Here is an 18,093-nt window from a genome sequence, read left to right as displayed (position 1 = left end):
CAGAGGGAGGGACTTTACGCGCACACAAAAGCCTGATGGTGATGCCACCGGTGACAGAAAACAACAGCCATCCACCCCGGAGGAGCTGTTTTCTGACTCAGCTGCAGCTATGAGACGAGGAGACCAACTGTAGGAGACGTGGACACTGATGCACCTTTATCATCAGCTCTGCAGCTGACTGAAGGTAAGACTCTGTGTTTTTAACTGCAGCCAGTTTTGTTGAGACACTTGCGAAAAACTCATGAAACTTGCCAGAGAGGAAGTTTGTGGTATTTCAGCTTGTGAACATCTTTTTTTTCTCTGTCTCTCTTCACATTTGTGTATACATACGTGTTCACTCCCATGCTGCACAGTTACCATTTTATCTCTAAATCCTTATTCACAATTGTCACAATGGCCATGTTCTGGTATTTACAAAGCCTGTGTAACTGCCATTCTCAACCTTTTTAGCCAGACATAATGTTTCACAACAGATGCCCTGCCCTAATTAGCCAGAAATGTTCTTTTCATTTGTAATCCTCATTATACATTGTTATACTGCCCAGACGCTGTTGTGCGAGTTGTAGTTTAAAGCCTGTAATACTAGTGAAGAACAAAGAGGACCCTTTTTTCTGTGCTGTGTTATGGTGTTAAGGCTTTCCCAAGAGCAAGGTGAAAGTAGCTCTAATTCAGTAAACGAATACCTTACAGCAAGCTGCAACTTGTAGTAAACATTTTCATCACTGCGCTCAGAAACCAACTCCTCTTTGTGTCAGCAGGGTTGGACTCGTGGTGTGCAGGAAGAGTACTCCTGGGGAGGCACAACAACTGGCTTTACTGGAGCATATCAAGGAGGCTGTTTTACATATCTGTTTTACATATTAAGGAACTACATCAATGAGGACGCCCGGCATGGCGGTATTCAAGCAAGAGAACGTGGAAGATTTTTATGAAATTGGAGAAGCACTGGGAAGGTGAGGATTTGTTCACGATTTGTTTTTATGAAGGATGTCAATGAGAGGTTATTTGATCCCCACCTCTTAGAAGATGATCCCTCGCAGTTTGTGTGAGTCAGAGGGTGAGTCAGTTTCCCTTGCAAGCGCTTGATGCGGTGGTCCTCCTCCTGTGTACGTAGGTATGCAAACAGCCTGTCTAAGCTTGAACTGGGGAGTGTTGTTGGGTTAAAGTGGGCTGAATTTTACAGCAAGAGATAACGTTCCAAAGCTAAATGCACTCGAAGAAAAGAAAACAGCTGTGTTTGGGGGTCAGATTTGTCAGTCCAGGAATGCAAATGAATTGTGAGCGATTTGCTTTGCATGGTCTGACTGTGGGGAGGTGGACCAGGGTGTCGAAGTGCTGTGAATAAAAAACCCCGTAAAGAGCAGACATGAAGGAAACTGAGGAAATATGTTACAGGAAGTTGGTAGATTACAATATGGATTGAGGAAGCTACGCCAATTTTGCACGGAAGGACAGCTTGGGCATGTGCACCACTCGATAACAGATTGAGCGGGTGTAAAAGCAAGCATCTGACCTGTAGCCTTTCACCATTAATCCCAATATGCACTGTGCTGGGACATAGCTGCTTTGACACACCCTGGTCCAGACCTGCTGCTGAAATGACTCCTTCAGGTCTATAAAAAAATAACCCAAACAAAAAACAGAAGAGGAAGACATTTCAGCAAAGGCCTCTTGTAGCATGAAAAGTTCAAATGTATAAATATGAAATATTTTTACAGTAATCAGGCTTTGACTTTGCAGTAAAGCACTCACGTCTGATGGTTAAAAATAATGATTCATGAACAGTTAGCTGATCAATAAAATGAATAAATTATCTAATACTTTACATAGTTTGCAAAGTAAATAGATTGTAAACACCATTTTAAAAAAAATGTACTGTCATTGATAATTGCACATGAAGTTGTAACATTAGAGGGATTTTCCACGGACAGGCAAAGAACATGAAGGCAAAACAAACACGGCTGTTTGCACAGAGGCAACTCAAAAGCTGCTCATATCACCACAGACTAGTAGATTATTTATTAGGTTACATCAAGCCATATGTTGCAAGTTAGAAATTCCTTTTAAAAGACTTTTTAAAACTTATATTAAAAAAATGCCCTTTAAACCCCTGCAAGACATGACAGACGTGGGAATGTGTTGTTCAAAGCTGAGTCGGTTTTCATGAGAAAACCTTTGCCTGAAAAGCAAAGGGGACTCCGCTGTGGGCTGAGTGCATGTTTAACATCAGCATGTCGAAAGTATGTGACACTTTAAGCTACTGTGGTTAAAAGCCCTGGTTACCTTTCTGAGTAACCAAACCTGTTACATTTTATCAGTATCTTTCTGCAAAAGACTTTTCACTCACACTCACGGTTTTCTGGTGAGCCTTGGGGGACGTGTTTTAGCCCACCCACAGTTTTGAGAGCCTCACGGGTTCAGAGCCCTCCACTCACATACCTCAGTGGAACTGTTACTCAATTGTCCTATAAGAGGGTGGGGAAATTTGGCAGAGGGAGGCAAAAACTGTGTGACGTATTTGAGATGTCCTGTGCTGTGGTACTGTTGCACCATTTCTGGAAATTGAATTAATCATGTTGACAGGTTTTAATGTCTCACAACCCCGAGAAGCAGTACTGAGTGGCTGTTTCCACCAATGACACAGAGTTTTGGTTAAACCTGTCAGCCCTTTGACATGCGGGGCAAGCTGTGACAAGTGTACCTGTCTTTCCGTTCGACTGATGACACTTATGACATACAGTACAGTGGTAAAGTCCGAACCAAAAGATGCCTTTAACAGGAAGCGGTGAGCTGTAACTGAGCATCAAGGTAAGGCTGAGAAAAAGGACTTCATCGGAGATGGTGTTTGTGTCCCTGTTGGCTCATAACAACTGATAGCTTTTAGTAGATAAGTAATGCTGCGGCCATGAAACAACCACGAGAAATAGCATTATCTTTGTGAGTCAGTGTCAAGAAACTACCATCTGTTAAACCCTCCCCCCAAATAACATGCAGACTTCCCCCAAAATTTAAAGTCACTGAATGTACTTTACACCATGGTTTCACTCTGACTTCCTGAATGCTTTCATGTTGACTTCTAATGGTAATCCCTTGACTCTTTGTGTAGCACCACCGTGACATTATTGCTATGTATGAAAGGTACAGCGAGTGACGTGATCCCAGGGTGAACTGTATGACTGTGACGACGCCTTAAAATTGAATCTGGTCAGTTTGTTAATGTGTGGCTTCTTACAAAATACCTGAAAAAACTCTCAAGCCACCTATACTCTATCTTGACGGTGAGATGGATATTTAAACATCAGTTATACTGACAGGAGTGAAAGACTCCTGCAGCACAACAGCATGTTTGTCGCTGCTTGAGTTGACCTCGAGGTGAAAACTCATCTGTCCATTAACAGAGGTTCACAGAGTTTTTGCTCTTTATTCTGTAAACATTGCAGAAGCATCTTCCTGATATGCAAAATATTTTTCCAGTATCTATGTGGGTTCATTTAGAAGAAAATGATTCAACTAATCATTTTACAAGTTTTCTTTATGGAATATCCAGAGGGCAGTGATGCAAATTTTAGCGGTGCTCGAACAATAAATGCGTTGAGGTGAAAAGAGCCCACAGGGCAGGCACACAGCTGTTTCAGATTACCCAAAAGTACTAGAATTTCTCTGTCTCTATAGCTCTGAGACATTCCTGCTGTTGTGTAAGTTGGGGGGAAAAAAAGAGAGAAGGGAGTTTATTTGGTGCAGCCTAACTGAAGGACCCTCCATGTTGACCTTTTGGACATCCCCAAGAGTTCCAATACTGACAAGTTGTCCCATTACAAACAACACTAATGCCTCACAGATGCCGGTGTGTGCGTGTGTGGCTGGACTTAAATACCAGTGGGAATCTAGAGATTACTTTAGGGCTTAAATGTGGAAAGATTTCACTTACAGCATAAAAAGCAGAAAATGAGGCCGACAAATTCTGTTTTCAAGCACCGGGAGAATTTTAAAAGTTGGAGCTGCTTCCCTGCCGCCCTCCTTGGCATTTGATTAGTTGCCTGGTTAGGAACAGCTCTCTGGGTCAACAGCGAATCTGGCGCTCTTCGTCATCCTGGTGGTTGCTCAGTTGAGAAACATGTTTAAATATTGGGTCGGCGCCACTTGTCGGAGCATTCCTTCAACCTTGGCTGTGGCTAATGACCTTCAGCTGTTGGAAGTGGAAATTCTGCGGAGAGATGGCACTTTCAGCCCCACTGGTCGGCTTAGGGCTAAGACAGACGGCACGCCTGGCCTGTTGTGGAATACCACCCCCCCAGCATCTCTTTCCGCTGTTACTCTACACTTCGTAACAATGCTGAAGTAAAGCCCTTCCGCTGACATTTGCGTTGGGTGCTCTTTTGCACATGAGCTACAACTATCATCTCAAGGGCTTTTTCTATTTGCCATTAGTTATCAAGCAAATCAAGGGGACTGCTCAGGCCCCTGTGACGGATCAGTTCCTCCCCTTGGGGTAATTGATAGATGTTTTTGCAAGTGGAATTCACTGAGTGACTTCCCCACCTCTTCAGTTAACACATTATCATCTCTAACAGGGAGGACTCGAGGGTGGAGACGTCCTGTGAATAGATCAGGCAGAGGGAGGATTTGAGATTCCATGAAGCTGCGCTTTATCACTCCACCCGCTCTGTTTTTATAGGAATGTGCGTGGGATTCTTTGTGGATTATTGCCTTAATGTATGTTTCCCCACTCTCTCTTTTTTCCCCTGCAGTCTCTGCTGGGACATGTTCACACATGAATTCAATGATCTCAATAATAACTGCAAGGGCCTTAGGCTTTTAATGTATTTCCAGAACCTGAAAGCTATAGGAAAGACATCAAATCAATCTAAAGTTAAAGAGTCCCTTGTCTTATTAGATGCACAGGTGAAACAACCCCATGTAGTTCAGTGCAAATCCCCTTGCATCAAGCACTGCTGCACTTTAAAGAAACTTATACGCTTGTTTTTTTTCCCCCTTGTGTATCAGAGATGTTCAGTTTTTTTGCTGCGGTATCAGACTGCGTCATATTTGTTTAAAAGTTTTAGACTTAATCTCTTCATTGAGGTTGTAATTGAAAGTCTGGGTTTATGAGGTCCCGCATTTACCTAGTTTTATATTGTTATTTTTGAGCATGTTTCATAAGAGGCTTAGCATAGTCAATGTAACAGCTCCTAGGTGTGATCACAGAGCACCGGACAGGGTGTGCCACAAAAACGTGAAAACTGGCTCAACCATCTCACACCGGTGTAGGGTTACAGAGTCAGTAGCTGGTTTAAAACCACAAAGATAGTATTTAATCCCTTAATTTGTTTCAGGATGCACATTGTAAACACCCTGAAAATACAAGTGTGAACTGTTGTGTGTGGTGGGTGTACAGATCTTCCTTGCACACCTCCTTTCCGCCCCTCTTTCTTTTCCACTCCTGCAGTTCAAGCGGGGGCTCTCACTCACCAACAGCAGAAAAAATGTGGCAGGTAAAGCAAGACTCTGTTTAACTCTGGCTATTCTTAGCCCTCTAGACACAGATTGGACAGCCTCTCACAGCCACTCTGGAATTTCTGTGTGGACAGTTATGTCCAAAATTCATGAAATGCCTGCCAATTATTGCCTTTCCCCCTCTTTGGGAGTTTTTCCCTCCACAGTGTCACAATGTGTCTCTGCTGCAAACATAAAAATTCTTCAGTCCTCAAACTTTAATGTGTTTTACCCAACCATTCCCTCCTATTCAGTAAAACTCTTGCCAGCCTTGTCACCACATAAGCCCTTGTATGTCGTTGTGGCCTCACGCAGAAGGATGAGAAGCTTGTGTTCACAATGGGGTGGGCAGGTCATCCCCCAGCAACAGGAAACAACAAAGCAGCAGTAGTATGACAGCAAGCTTACTCAAGTGTTGGTCTGATATTAAAGCCACAGAAATTCCCCTCATATGGAAAATGGTCTCATATTTCTTGTTCAATCTGTCACTAGGCAAGTTATGAGTGTTCTGATTTATGTTAGGGATGAGTGAAAACAGGAATATATTCCACCAACTGGAGCCAGTACTGAAGCTCATTAATAATACGATGCCATTAAAGATGTCGTAAGCTCATGTCTATCACGTCTAACATTCAAAACAAGAATGCAATGATTCACTGAACAATATTCTCAAAGCTACACACCTCTGTTGTGATTTGCTTTTCTTTCAGTGGAGTAAACACTTGAGTTTACTCCACTCAACTTGGCAGGAAGTTAAAAGGAGTAGGAGGACAGGGGCTCTCTCAGCACCACCAGATTGTCTCATTGTCTCGCCAGGAAACAGGAAGTGATGGACCATACCACAATTTTTCAGTCATCTGTGTACCACAGCTTCCTCACCAATATCCGTCTTATAATATCCTGTGGCTAAATGCAAAGAATATTATTAGAAATTGTTCAATTCCTTAAAAAAAACTACAAATCCTGATACACGTAAATCAGTTGTCACGATGTGTTCAGAGATCACATCCTCCACCAAAATGCAGGATGTTACTGCTTTTCCCGTGCTCTGTATGCTCTTTTGGTACTTTTTGTGGTGATTGCTTCTTTTGTGTCTGCAGTGGGCAGTTTGCGATTGTCAAGCGATGCATAGAGAAGAGCACAGGCAATAAGTACGCGGCCAAGTTCATCAAGAAGCGCCTGACTCGGGCCAGCAGACGGGGTGTGAAAAAAGAGGAGATTGCGAGGGAAGTGGACATCCTGCAGCAGCTCCAGCATCCCAACATTGTAGCGCTCCACGATGTTTACGAGAACCGCACAGACGTTGTGCTCATCCTCGAACTGTGAGTCACCGCAAGATTCTGCAATGCATCGCAATATCCACACAGTCACAAGAATACAGTTTCATCATGCTTTATCTCTTGAAACCTCCAAACATCTATGCACAACAGATGCGAGCCTGCATAACATAAAATGTGTTTTACTGGGTTTATGAAAAGTTATGTGTGTGCGGTCTTTTGAATGTTTGACAGGAATGCTGTAAAACAGCAAAAGTCCACTCATCTGTGAGTTTATTTCTGTTTGTTGAAGCTGTGTTTGCTGAAAACCATTTGCCCCCGATCATGTCTGCCAGAAAGTACCAAATGTCTCTCGCAAAGTCAATAATGCTTGTGCTGAAAAGAGGCCAAAAAGGGCCCCCGTCTGGGGTCACTGAGTGCCGAGAAACATGGCAGGCCTGATTAGGACTAATTGAAAAACTCAGACAAAAAAAAAATATGACTGATGGATACAGAATGACGCACTGTCCTTCGTTCTCATTTTCTCTGTATGAATGGTAGAGAACATTGTGCTTATGGGCCAAGGTTTCATACCATTTTTTTCAGTTATGTTTATGGAAAAATACATTGGTCCACAAGTAGGGCAAATGGACTAAAAACAGACGCAAGTTGGCACCACAAACAAACATATCTCAGGCATCCAGGGCTTGTGCATCCAATTTCCTGAGAACACACTTTAGATAAAAGTGCTAGCGAGGGCTTGCTCCAGATTGTCTGAGCCCTCAGTCACCGAGTGTCAGTTTGTGTGTGTGTGTGTGTGTGTGTGTGTGTGTGTGCACATGTCCATTCATTTGTGCGTGTTGCAGGGTCTCTGGAGGAGAGCTGTTTGACTTCTTAGCTCAAAAGGAGAGCCTCAGTGAGGAGGAGGCCACTCAGTTTATCAAGCAGGTCCTAGATGGAGTGCAGTACCTCCACTCCAAGAAGATTGCACATTTTGATCTAAAGGTAAATGTGCTTCTCCTGTGCTGCGCATCTTAAACTGCATTTGTTCTCTGTGAAACAGTTAAACTCTTTACCTCTATAGCAACTGTATTACTACACACAAGCAATGCCAAAAAGACCTTATGTGCATGTATCTATCTATCTATCTATATATATAGCAGGTGTTTAATGTACGTACTGCACAGTTCTGCTAGTCTGATTCACACATCCTTCCTGTTTTTTATGGCCACCATCCAAACTCTCAGATACCGACACCTCAAGGTTACCTCTTTAGTTTCAGAACTGTATTGCCCACGTTTCTATCTGAAAGTCGCTATCCTGTCTGATTTTTTTCTAGCTGTGAATCTACGTTCCCAAGGTCTATTTTCATCAGATCAGTCAGCTATAACACCCATTAACCCTCCTGTTTAACCCCATTTCGACTTGGAATTTTACTTGAGAAATTCTTATCCCCCTTTTTGATTAAAATAAAGCTTCAGAACAGCTAAATAAACACAACCCAACTCCGCACCCTAACCCTTCAAAGTCAGTGTGAATGGTTCCTGATTTGCAGGCCTATTATATTGCACAGAGCCAAAGGGCAGCGCCGGGAAACAGGGAGCCCCTTTGACAAGTTTCCACAAGAGCCCACATCTTACTAATTGAATACAGAACTGGGTGATAGTGTTCCATTTTTGTTGTTGTTCCCTTTATGCCCCACATCTGGAGAGCATATAACAGTAGAAATGTAAGAATGGCTCGTCGTGAGTCCTCTTCACTGCTGATGCTTTTGCGTTGATAACTGAAGGTGGATTAGGTATGCAAAATAACAACGCACTAGTTGCTTGATTCATTCATGCCTGGAGCCTTGATTTTCAGTTCACACTGACACACCCTTGCACTAATAAGCGTGACTAATTGTTTTTCTCTAATGCTTCCGCAAAAGGAGGATTTCTCCAGGTAACTTGTTGCTTTTGTCTGTATTACCGAGCCCTGCTATTAGTGGAAATCTGCTGACATACATGCTTTGTTTCTTTATTTGCATTGCTGCAGCCTGAAAATATAATGCTGCTGGACAGGGATGCCACCTTACCCCGCATCAAAATAATAGACTTTGGACTAGCACACAAAATACAAGATGGGGCAGATTTCAAAAACATTTTTGGCACCCCTGAATTTGTTGGTAAGTTTTTCTTTCTTTTCTTTTTCCTTTTTTATTGAGTTTGAAGATTTTAATCAGATGCTTGATGTTCGGCCAGACGCTGTTTGTGATGTTGAGTGTGTGTTGTCTATTTTCAGCTCCAGAGATAGTCAACTATGAGCAACTGGGCTTGGAAGCAGACATGTGGTAAGAGCTTTTAATTACCTCTGACTCTGCTGACATCGGCACAACAGGTTGCAGTGCATAACTTTGGATTAATCTTGCGCCTTTTTTTGCAGGAGCATCGGAGTCATCACATATATACTGTAAGTTGAGATTCATCACGTCCGGGAATTTGAATGTATCTACGATTATCGACTGAGTCACGCGTGCAAACGTTTGTGCTGTTGTTTCAGTTTGAGCGGCGCCTCACCTTTCCTCGGTGACACAAAGCAGGAAACGTTAGCAAACATCTCAGGGGTGAACTACGAATTTGATGAAGAGTTCTTCAGCAGTACCAGTGAGCTGGCCAAGAACTTTATCAGAGGGCTCCTGGAAAAGGAAACAAGGTAAAAGGGGAAAAAAGAAGAAGAAAGAAATTAGGTTACTTACAAATAGGTCAAGGCCAAAGGTCAGGTTTGAAATGTCATTACAAAGCCCAGTACCAGGCGGGGCTATGCTGCAATAAATCCTAATGAAGTGCACTCCTGACCCACATGAGAATAAACAGCCAGCCAGTAAGGATTTATTTCTGCTACACGGTGTGATATATAAAATGAGAAACGCAAACTATTACAAAAACACTTTCTTTGTAAAATGCGATCCTCTTCTTACTTTCTGACATGTGTTTCCATTTAAGTGTTTACGTGCACCTTCAGGAAACTGAATATTCCTGTGGAAGTTTGGTCTTGCTGTAATCCTTAGAGAGTCACCGTCTGCTGCATGACTGACCTACGTGCCCTGTCTGATGGAGTTGTTCTGGCATATTTACACAGCTGCATTTTCTTTTTTAGAAAACGGTTGACAATACAAGATGCATTGAATCATCCTTGGATTAAGGTATGGACATGATTTATGCAGTAGTGTTGCATGGTTTGTATCATCTGTGACTGTTGTCAGCACTTCATTCCCCCCCCCCTTCTATGAGGAGTAAAACCTATTGCAGCTAATGTCAAAGGTAGCACACAGGGTAGCAGGCTCTTTTTTTTTTTTACTGGAGAGCTAAATCCGTTTTTTAAAGTGCAAAGAAACCTGACTACTGTCTCAAAATTCCAGTGTTCACTCCCACTAACTGTGTACTTGTCCTGGATAGATGTTTCCATACTGTCCCACAGTTAAAGTATGTATATTGTTCCTGTTTGGGAATTTTTGTTTTGCCCTTCACATCTCACACTCATCTCATCCATCTTCATGCCATCTGCATTATTCCTTTTGTCTACAAAGCCAGTGGTCTGACTCTTGCAATATCTCGCTAATTGTATTTTAATGGAATGGAAACTTAACATTGTGTTGTGGTGAAACCGTCTACCCCCCACTCAGACTGATGAAATGCATGTGAGTGGCATCCTGTTTTGATGCAAGCATGGATCCGGGAAACCTTACACGCTCACCAGGAATGTTTGCTGTTTTTTGGCACCCCTTATCAGCTGTGGCTTATGCTCTGGGGTCACACACTAATCCTCCAGTGCCACGTCTGCTGGGATTTTTCACTGCTATACATGTTTTCGAGATGCAACAATAAGACATCCTCTCACTCAGTCTCCCTCCCCCACCCCTACCCTTCTGTCTGAAGTCCTGCGGCCACACGGAGGAGGACAGCGCTGCCTCTGAGAAGAAAGCAAAGCAGTTGAAGACAAAACTACTTAAAGAGTACACTATCCAGTCGCACTCCAGCATGTCCCAAAACAACACATATGCCAACTTTGAGCGTTTTGCCCATGTGGTGGAAGACATTGGATTAATGGAGACGGGATTGTCTGAGGTGGCGGAAGCTTACCGCACCCTGCAGGGTGACATAGAAGCGCTGCTCTCCATTTACAATGACAAGGAAGCTTGGTACAAGGAGGAGCGTGAGACCGCAAAGAAACGGCTCTCGCAAGCCTGCCACAAGTTTCGCAAAGTGGAAGCCACCAGGAAGCTGGTGCAAGAAGACATGAAGGCAGTAGATGTTTGTCTGGAGAGCATCGGCAAGAGGTACAACCACAGGCAGGGCCAACTGGATGCTCTGAGGCAGGAGCTGAACTCTGAGCTCCAGTGGCTCCAGGATCTGATGGGCTCTTTGCATCCTGAGGGAACCAATGGTAGCATCCATAACAGAAGTCTGAGCACACATGTAAAGAAAGCCCTGGAGGACCTGCTGCATCTGACTTGTGAAGGCGAAGTGTGCTCTGAGGCTGAACAGCCCCTCACTGAATCTGGCATAAACTACTGAAAAATCTTCTAAGAGTCAACAATTTTTCTTTTTGTTTTTTTTTTAACTGCACTCTCTAAATTTTATTCATTTGTAGATTTTCTTTATTGTACAAAAAAAACCAAAAAAAAAACAGATAAAGAGATAAAGGAGAAGACCGTTATCTCAGCTGACATGTCTGCATGATTAATCGTTAGCTAAGCTTAGCAGAAACACTGAAAACAGCGATAAAGCTAGCCTGGCTTTGTCCGAAGGTTAAACAAATGTAAACGCACATTATACACACTATATTTTCTGCATGGAGTTTGCACGTTCTCCCTGTCCCTCCGTGGGTACCCTCCAGGTTCCTCCCACAGTCCAAATACATGTACATTAGGTTAATTTGTGATTCTAAACTTGCTGTAGGTGCGACTGTGAGCGTGAGTAGTTATCTGTCTCTCAGTCTTAGCCTTACGACAGGCTGACGACCTGTCCAGAGTATGCCCCGCTTCAGCTGGGATAGATTCCAGTTCCCTGAACTGAATGAAGCAAATGGATGGACATTATCAGTTACAGAAATCTTAGTGCATTAAGTTTTGCCATTATTTTAAACAACGTTCTGGGAGGAGACCCTAAGGCAGACCTAAAACATTCCGGAGAGATTATATCTCTTAGGTAGTTTGGAATGCCTCAGGTTCCTACAGAAACCCCCATCTAACCCTAACCCCCAGGTGACTAGAGAGAGGGGGGTTTTGCCTCTGCTTATGGACTGCTGCCCCGAGCACTGACATCTCTTTTGTTGACTTTTGACAGAGTCAGCCTGCCTGTTTTCTTTAGTAGGCCTAAGCTAAGCTGAGCTTAAATTTCTTACTGGCTCTGGCATGCTTTTTAAATGACAGACAAGTATTGATCTTAACAGCAGGTACAGCAGCAAACATGATTAGTCCTTTAACTGGGATACGTGACACAATATTATATTTTATTTTATTTTATTTATTTATTTATTTATTTATTTATTGTGACACATGGATTTATTAAACTACGTTTATTTATTAATTTGGCATTTTCTGCCTGAGCATTTAGCTGATTATTTTAGCTGATTTAGTAAAACTAAATGAAACAAATGTGCAATGGTTCTCTCAGTGGAGTGAATGATAAGTTCAAATGTTTTTTTTATTGACTTTTTAAAAAAAAGTTTTTTTAATTGCATTTTTCTTTTTTATTGAAATGATTATTAATCCTATTTAATACTCCATGTGTAAATGATAGTGTTTTAAAAGAAAGGATCTTTTTTTATGGATTTAAATGTGCTCTATTGCTGAAGGTTGATTTATTTCGAAAATATTTTCCATTTCTTTCTTTGAGCTGTTTTTGCGCTAACCATAAAAACAACATCTATGATAAGATCTTATCTGTTTAAACATTTCTCACTTCCTTTGCCAGTATTAGCGTTTCAACACTCAGCACTCTTTTCTTTGTGCGCTGACATTTTATACTGTTGTCAACCATGAAATAAATGTTAATTAGAGATTATGACTCTTTTTTTTTACATTTCTGTCATTCATGATCTGAAATGTCTTCATGGTATAGCTGATTATATTAGACAAGCACATGCGCACAGCTGATGTGAGGGACAGTTCTTCTTTCTGACATCTCACTGTATTTCTGCAGCCTCTGAACCCCAGACAGGCCTTGGTGAAGAGACTATCAGTGGTCAACTTGGAGAACTTCAAGAGACAGTATGCTCGACGCAGGTGGAAGGTAAAATGCAGCCCTGTTACCAACTTGGACTATTGCTTAAATGAAGATTGCATAAAAAAAATTGCACATGTCTTGCTTTATAACCCATTTCTTTTTACTTTTGTTGGTTTCAACAGCTGTCATTCAGAATTGTGGCTCTGTGCAACCACCTAACACGAATCATGAAGAACCATAAGAATGAGAAGCTGCCCGAGGAGGATGGGGTAGGTTGCCTTGCAATGGTTTACATTAAACTGACACACATTGAGCTGCTCTCATTTATATTGCTTCAGCCAACAGCTGGTTAGTTTAACTTTGCAAATACACTCCCCAGATACTTTATTGGGTACATCCTGTTAGTGCCAGATTGAACCCTTTTGACTTCTGGACTGCCTTAATTCTTCATGGCAGAGATTCAGAAAGGTTTTGGTCCATGTCGACGTGATTGCATCACACACTTGCTGCAGATTTATTGGCTGCAGATCCATGATGTGAATCTCCCGTTCCACTACATTCCAAAGGTGCTCTATTGGACTGAGATCTGGTGATTGTGGAGGGAATTTGAGTACAATGAAGTCATTGTTACGTTCAGGAAGGTAGTTTATGATGATTTGACCTTTGTGACATGGCAGCCATGAGGAGATGGGTACTCTGTGGAGATGGACATGATCAGCAACAATAATAAAGCGGGCTGTGGTTTTTTAAATGATGCACATTTTAAACTAAAGGACCTAAAGTGTGCAAAAAAGTTATCCCCACATCATTAAACTACCAGCCTAAACTGGTAATCCGTGCATGCATGGATCCGTGCTTTTATGTTGTTTACTCCAAATTCTGATTCTACTACCTGAATGTCCCAGCAGAAATCTGGACTTAACAATGGGCAATGATTTTTCAATCTTCTGTTGTACAATTTTAGTGAGTCTATGTTTCCTGGTCAATAGGAAACTTTTTTTTTTCTGGCCATTCTCTGTAATTCCTAGAGATGGTTGTGCAGGAAGAATCTCAGTAGCTCAGCAGTTTCTGAAATACTCAGAGCAGCTCGTCTGATACCAACAACAACGCCACATTCAACATCACTTAAATCACCTTTCTTCCGTGTTCTGAAGCTCCTGTTGAACTTCAGCAGGTCACCTTAACCATGTCTACATGCCAAAATGCATTGCACCATACTGCCACGTGCCTGGCTGATTTGATATTTACTTAATAAGCAGGAGCACTTACTAAAGTGGTGATGAGTGTGTATTTATTTTACACTATTTAAACAGCATTTACAGATGTAGATGTCTAACTATTTCTCTGGGAGTACCTTTACAACAGATGTTGTGTTCCACAGTGTTGCAGTGTAGTAAGCACAGTTTTATCCTACTATATGCTGCTGGAGCTAAAAAAAAAATCTCTCTCTATATATATGTGTGTGTGTGTGTGTGTGTGTGTGTGTAAGAATGCTTAGATTCTTTAAGCTGTCTCCAGCTGTGGAGACTCACAATTGTCAAAATCACCACAAACAGTAACTATGTTACAACTGTTTCCTAACTCGAATGTGTTGGTCTTGTCAGAGGAATTGTGAAAGCGACCAAGAAGAAGAAACTATGAAGAGGAGACCAAGGACCAGAAAGAGAAGCAGCACTTCCTGAGAGCAACCCTCAGTGTCCGTCACACATGCAAAACAGTGACTTTGCACCTTTATTTAGGGCTTGCTCTGCAACTGTTATACGCCACTAAGCACGGTTACAATATATTTTTACGTGACAGCTGTAAAAGTAGATTTTTTGTTTTATTTTAGAGTTTAAGGCAACTTCTTCGTTCTGAATCAGCACAACTTCTGCTGTATGTCGGACATCGTTCCGGCATGTTTAAACATGTGCTAATCTTGCACTAGCAGCTATAGCTTGATTGCTGTTGCTGTTGACAGGAACTGTTGTGTATGTTAGTATATATGTGAGCATATATATATATGTATGCTATGGACAGCTTCTGTCTAAAAAGTTCTCAAGCTGTTGTTTGGCACAGTATTGATGCAGATTGATTGATATATATTTTAACAGATGTTAGCATCCAGAGTGTTAAATTAAAGGGTTTAGCGCTGCAGGATAACAACATGACAGCAGATCTTCAAATGTTTACGTGTTGTGCTTAACGATGTTTTATCATTTACTGTTAACCTCAAGATATAAGCCCCTAAAGCATCTGTATACTATATGTTTACATAGGATATTTTAATTTGTGCGGAGTTTTCTCAGACTGTAACTGTGTTTCATTGACGAGTTCACTGACTGCATGTATCTACGGTATGCCTAATATGTGAATCTAATTCTGCAGTTTAGTTTTAAATGGAATTGATAGGTTTTGCAATACTTTCATGTATTTATGTTATAAATAGATATACATCATGTCTTAAGTTCACTTTTGCCTCTATCTTAGCCTTCAGTGTTTTCAAGAAGCATTTTACTTTCTTTTTATGTATATAAAGTGTAAATTGAGAATGTGTTAAATAAATTAATGAACATTGTTACTTTGACCGTTTTTATGAAACCAAAACTTGTTGATTTGATCTATTTTCTTAACTCTGTGGAGGGGACTGGTGCCTGTCTGGGCTGGTGCTTTGCATAAGGCAGGTTACACCCTGCACAGGTCATCAGCCTACAGGGCTTACACAGAGAGACACACAAGCCTTCATGATCACATCCATACCTACAGCCAATTAACATAACATGCATGCCTTTAGACTGTGGGAAGAAACTGTGTGCACAGAGACAACATGAAGTTCAAACCCACATCCTCCTTGCTGTGAGGCAACAGTGACAACTAGACCCTGAGTCCTGGATATTAAACTCTCACCATCTCCTTTCTTTTAAGGTCAAGCAAAGTGTAAAATTATTTTCTCACACAGTGAAAGTGCGATTGTGTCTAGATGACGCAGAAATCCCAACCATAAATATGCCAAACACACTAAAGTTATAAAAAATACAAAGCAGCTCTTGACGAGGAATGATTCTCTGAATATCAGTGTGTTATTCACCTACTTTGTTGGCTGCTGCCATTTCTTCTGGCCACTGCTTGGTTATTTAGCCTCACAACAGTGGTGCTGTTTGGACTCAGCTGAGCTGAAAGAGATTGAAGGGATAATTTGGCCTGACCTACACAATTTGGGCCAGCTCAACACAAATACTGAGAAAGGTGTCATAATCAACAAGTGGGTCAGTCTGAAAACAGTGTGCCTTTTTGTCCTTCTCTATAGCAGCACAAAACATTTAGATTCACATTTAATCCGCTGTGTCAGACAAAACTCCTGTAGTCTGTTTCCATGTTAGCACATCTCCCGTTGTTGTTTAGTGACAGCCTGTGAGTTACTGGCATTTGATGAGACGAGAGAATACATTTAGTGCACGTTTGGGTCACTCGTCTCTATTCGCCCTGATGGGCCAAGCTGGTTACTGTAAATATTCCAGCCACGTCTCGCTGAAATAAGAGCCGAGTCCTTTGTAGACAGTGATATGACATGCTTTCCAGTCAGCCGTTACAGTGAGGTCTGCATCTCATGTAAGAGAGCCACAGCTGGTATGGTGGGATCAGTTCTGTGGGATCATGGAATTCCAGCCGACTCACGTTGGTATGATCCGGTTGATGATCCATTCACACAGACAAATAAGGTGGGCTGTCAGCTCAAACTGTGTCCTTCAGGGTGTCTTTGGAACAGTTCTTGACTCAGAGATGTGTCAGTGTTAGCACATGATGAGCATAATAGGCCCTTTTCAGCTACCCAGCCATTCTGACATGGAAACACAGGTGTAATTAATTACATCATGACCCTGTTCCACTTAAATGGGTCAGGCCGCTGGTGCTACTGTGGCCCATTATTAGTATTCTTATTATTATTTTTAATGGCACATGAATGCTGCTGTTGGTGAGCTGTAGATAAATAATTTACCATAAAAAAAAAACAGTGTGTCTGAGATGTTGAGCCCATTGCCTGCAGTAAAAAAGTGATGTGCAGTGCTTTTCTTTTACTATGGTGCCATCTAGTGGGCATAACAAAAACAACAGCCATATACCCTAATAAATAGTTACAAGAAATTATTTTAGGGAAAAATATAAAGAAACCAATTAAACTAAAGAAAACCATACATATACAGTATTGAGTAAAAGGTTTCAGCAGTCCCTTTTTTTCTTTTAATTATTTTTTAATTTCTGCCTATTTTTTAGTGCTTTTTAATTTGTTTGTTTCTTTGCTAAGCCACTTAACACTGACCTATTAATCATTTAAGGGGAAAAAAAGCAAACAAACTCAAGGGATGACTGGTGTTTTCTGTATGTCTACACAAAACAGAGGACTTAGCAAAACTGTAAAATTGTATTTTAAGTTGTATCTCTATGCATTTTGTTACACGCAGCCTGTCACAAAAATATTGCTTGATCCCATTTCTTGAGCTCATTCTACAAAATATGCCAAAGATAATTTTTGAGAATGTACTATATTTCATATGCTCATATAGCATAGTGTGTAGTCTGCTCTTTAAAAAAATGGTTCAACTGGACAAGTGTAAGGCAAAAGAAGAAGTGGCACGCCTAAAAAAAACTACCTACGGCTGATGAACAGTATCTAAAAGTTATGTCCTTAAGAAATAGGAAATGATTTAGCAAAGACCTGACACAGGATCTGAGCATCCCGCCCTTCAGTTGAAAGTACTGTCAGATTTTGATTCACTACACAACACTGCCTGGAAAGCATCTGATTGGCAGTAGCCTCGGTTTTCAAACAGTGGAGCTCTATCATTCGTGGATTGGTCTCCCCAGAACCAGGAACTCACCATTACCGAAACAGTGTGGGATCATCTCGACAGATGATGGAACTAAAAGCTGCCAACATCAAAAGAAAGGCTCTTTAGAGAAGCCTGGAAAACTATTTCTGAAGACTACTTAAGATATTCATGCATCAGGAATTTTTTAAAAAGGGGGTTATTTTGTAAATTAGGCATCAAAAAAGCACACAGGCATTTAAACAAGCTACATAAAAATCATATCAAGTGATAGGTTGGTGCCTAAAAAGCATTTACATATCAGATAAAACAAAATACTACAGCTTTATTGAA

At 41.4% G+C, this 18,093-nt stretch overlaps 1 protein-coding gene across 2 annotated transcripts; it reads left to right on the top strand.

Moving 5' to 3' along the window:
* Positions 1–26: 26 nt before the first annotated feature.
* Positions 27–15,512, top strand: dapk2b (death-associated protein kinase 2b). 2 transcript variants are annotated; one of them, XM_005470701.4, is made up of 12 exons: positions 30–184; positions 759–953; positions 6,594–6,815; positions 7,616–7,754; positions 8,784–8,913; positions 9,030–9,078; positions 9,171–9,197; positions 9,288–9,440; positions 9,885–9,930; positions 12,932–13,021; positions 13,138–13,224; positions 14,560–15,512. In XM_005470701.4, exons 2-12 carry the CDS (start codon positions 877–879, stop codon positions 14,635–14,637), a joined length of 1,098 nt encoding a protein of 365 aa, XP_005470758.1. In that variant the 5' UTR covers positions 30–184; positions 759–876; the 3' UTR covers positions 14,638–15,512. The 2 variants fall into 2 exon arrangements, with proteins under 2 accessions (XP_005470757.1, XP_005470758.1); XM_005470700.4 differs by lacking the exons at positions 12,932–13,021; positions 13,138–13,224; positions 14,560–15,512 and adding an exon at positions 10,664–11,414 and having other exon boundaries at positions 27–184.
* The last annotated feature ends 2,581 nt before the right edge of the window (positions 15,513–18,093 follow it).

The sequence above is a fragment of the Oreochromis niloticus genome, linkage group LG7, assembly GCF_001858045.2.
Source record: "Oreochromis niloticus isolate F11D_XX linkage group LG7, O_niloticus_UMD_NMBU, whole genome shotgun sequence".
NCBI lineage: Eukaryota > Metazoa > Chordata > Actinopteri > Cichliformes > Cichlidae > Oreochromis > Oreochromis niloticus.
The sequence above is the reverse complement of the archived record's forward strand: the minus strand, read 5'-3'. Positions and strand labels throughout refer to the sequence as shown.

What these genes read in the sequence shown, in the direction of transcription:
- dapk2b (XM_005470700.4), top strand. Translation starts at nt 877, where the DNA reads ATGAGGACGCCCGGCATGGCGGTATTCAAGCAAGAGAACGTGGAAGAT. An exon ending in GTTGTGCTCATCCTCGAACT is followed by an intron (nt 6,816 to 7,615) that starts GTGAGTCACCGC and finishes TGCGTGTTGCAG; the next exon opens with GGTCTCTGGAGGAGAGCTGT. An exon ending in TGGCACCCCTGAATTTGTTG is followed by an intron (nt 8,914 to 9,029) that starts GTAAGTTTTTCT and finishes GTCTATTTTCAG; the next exon opens with CTCCAGAGATAGTCAACTAT.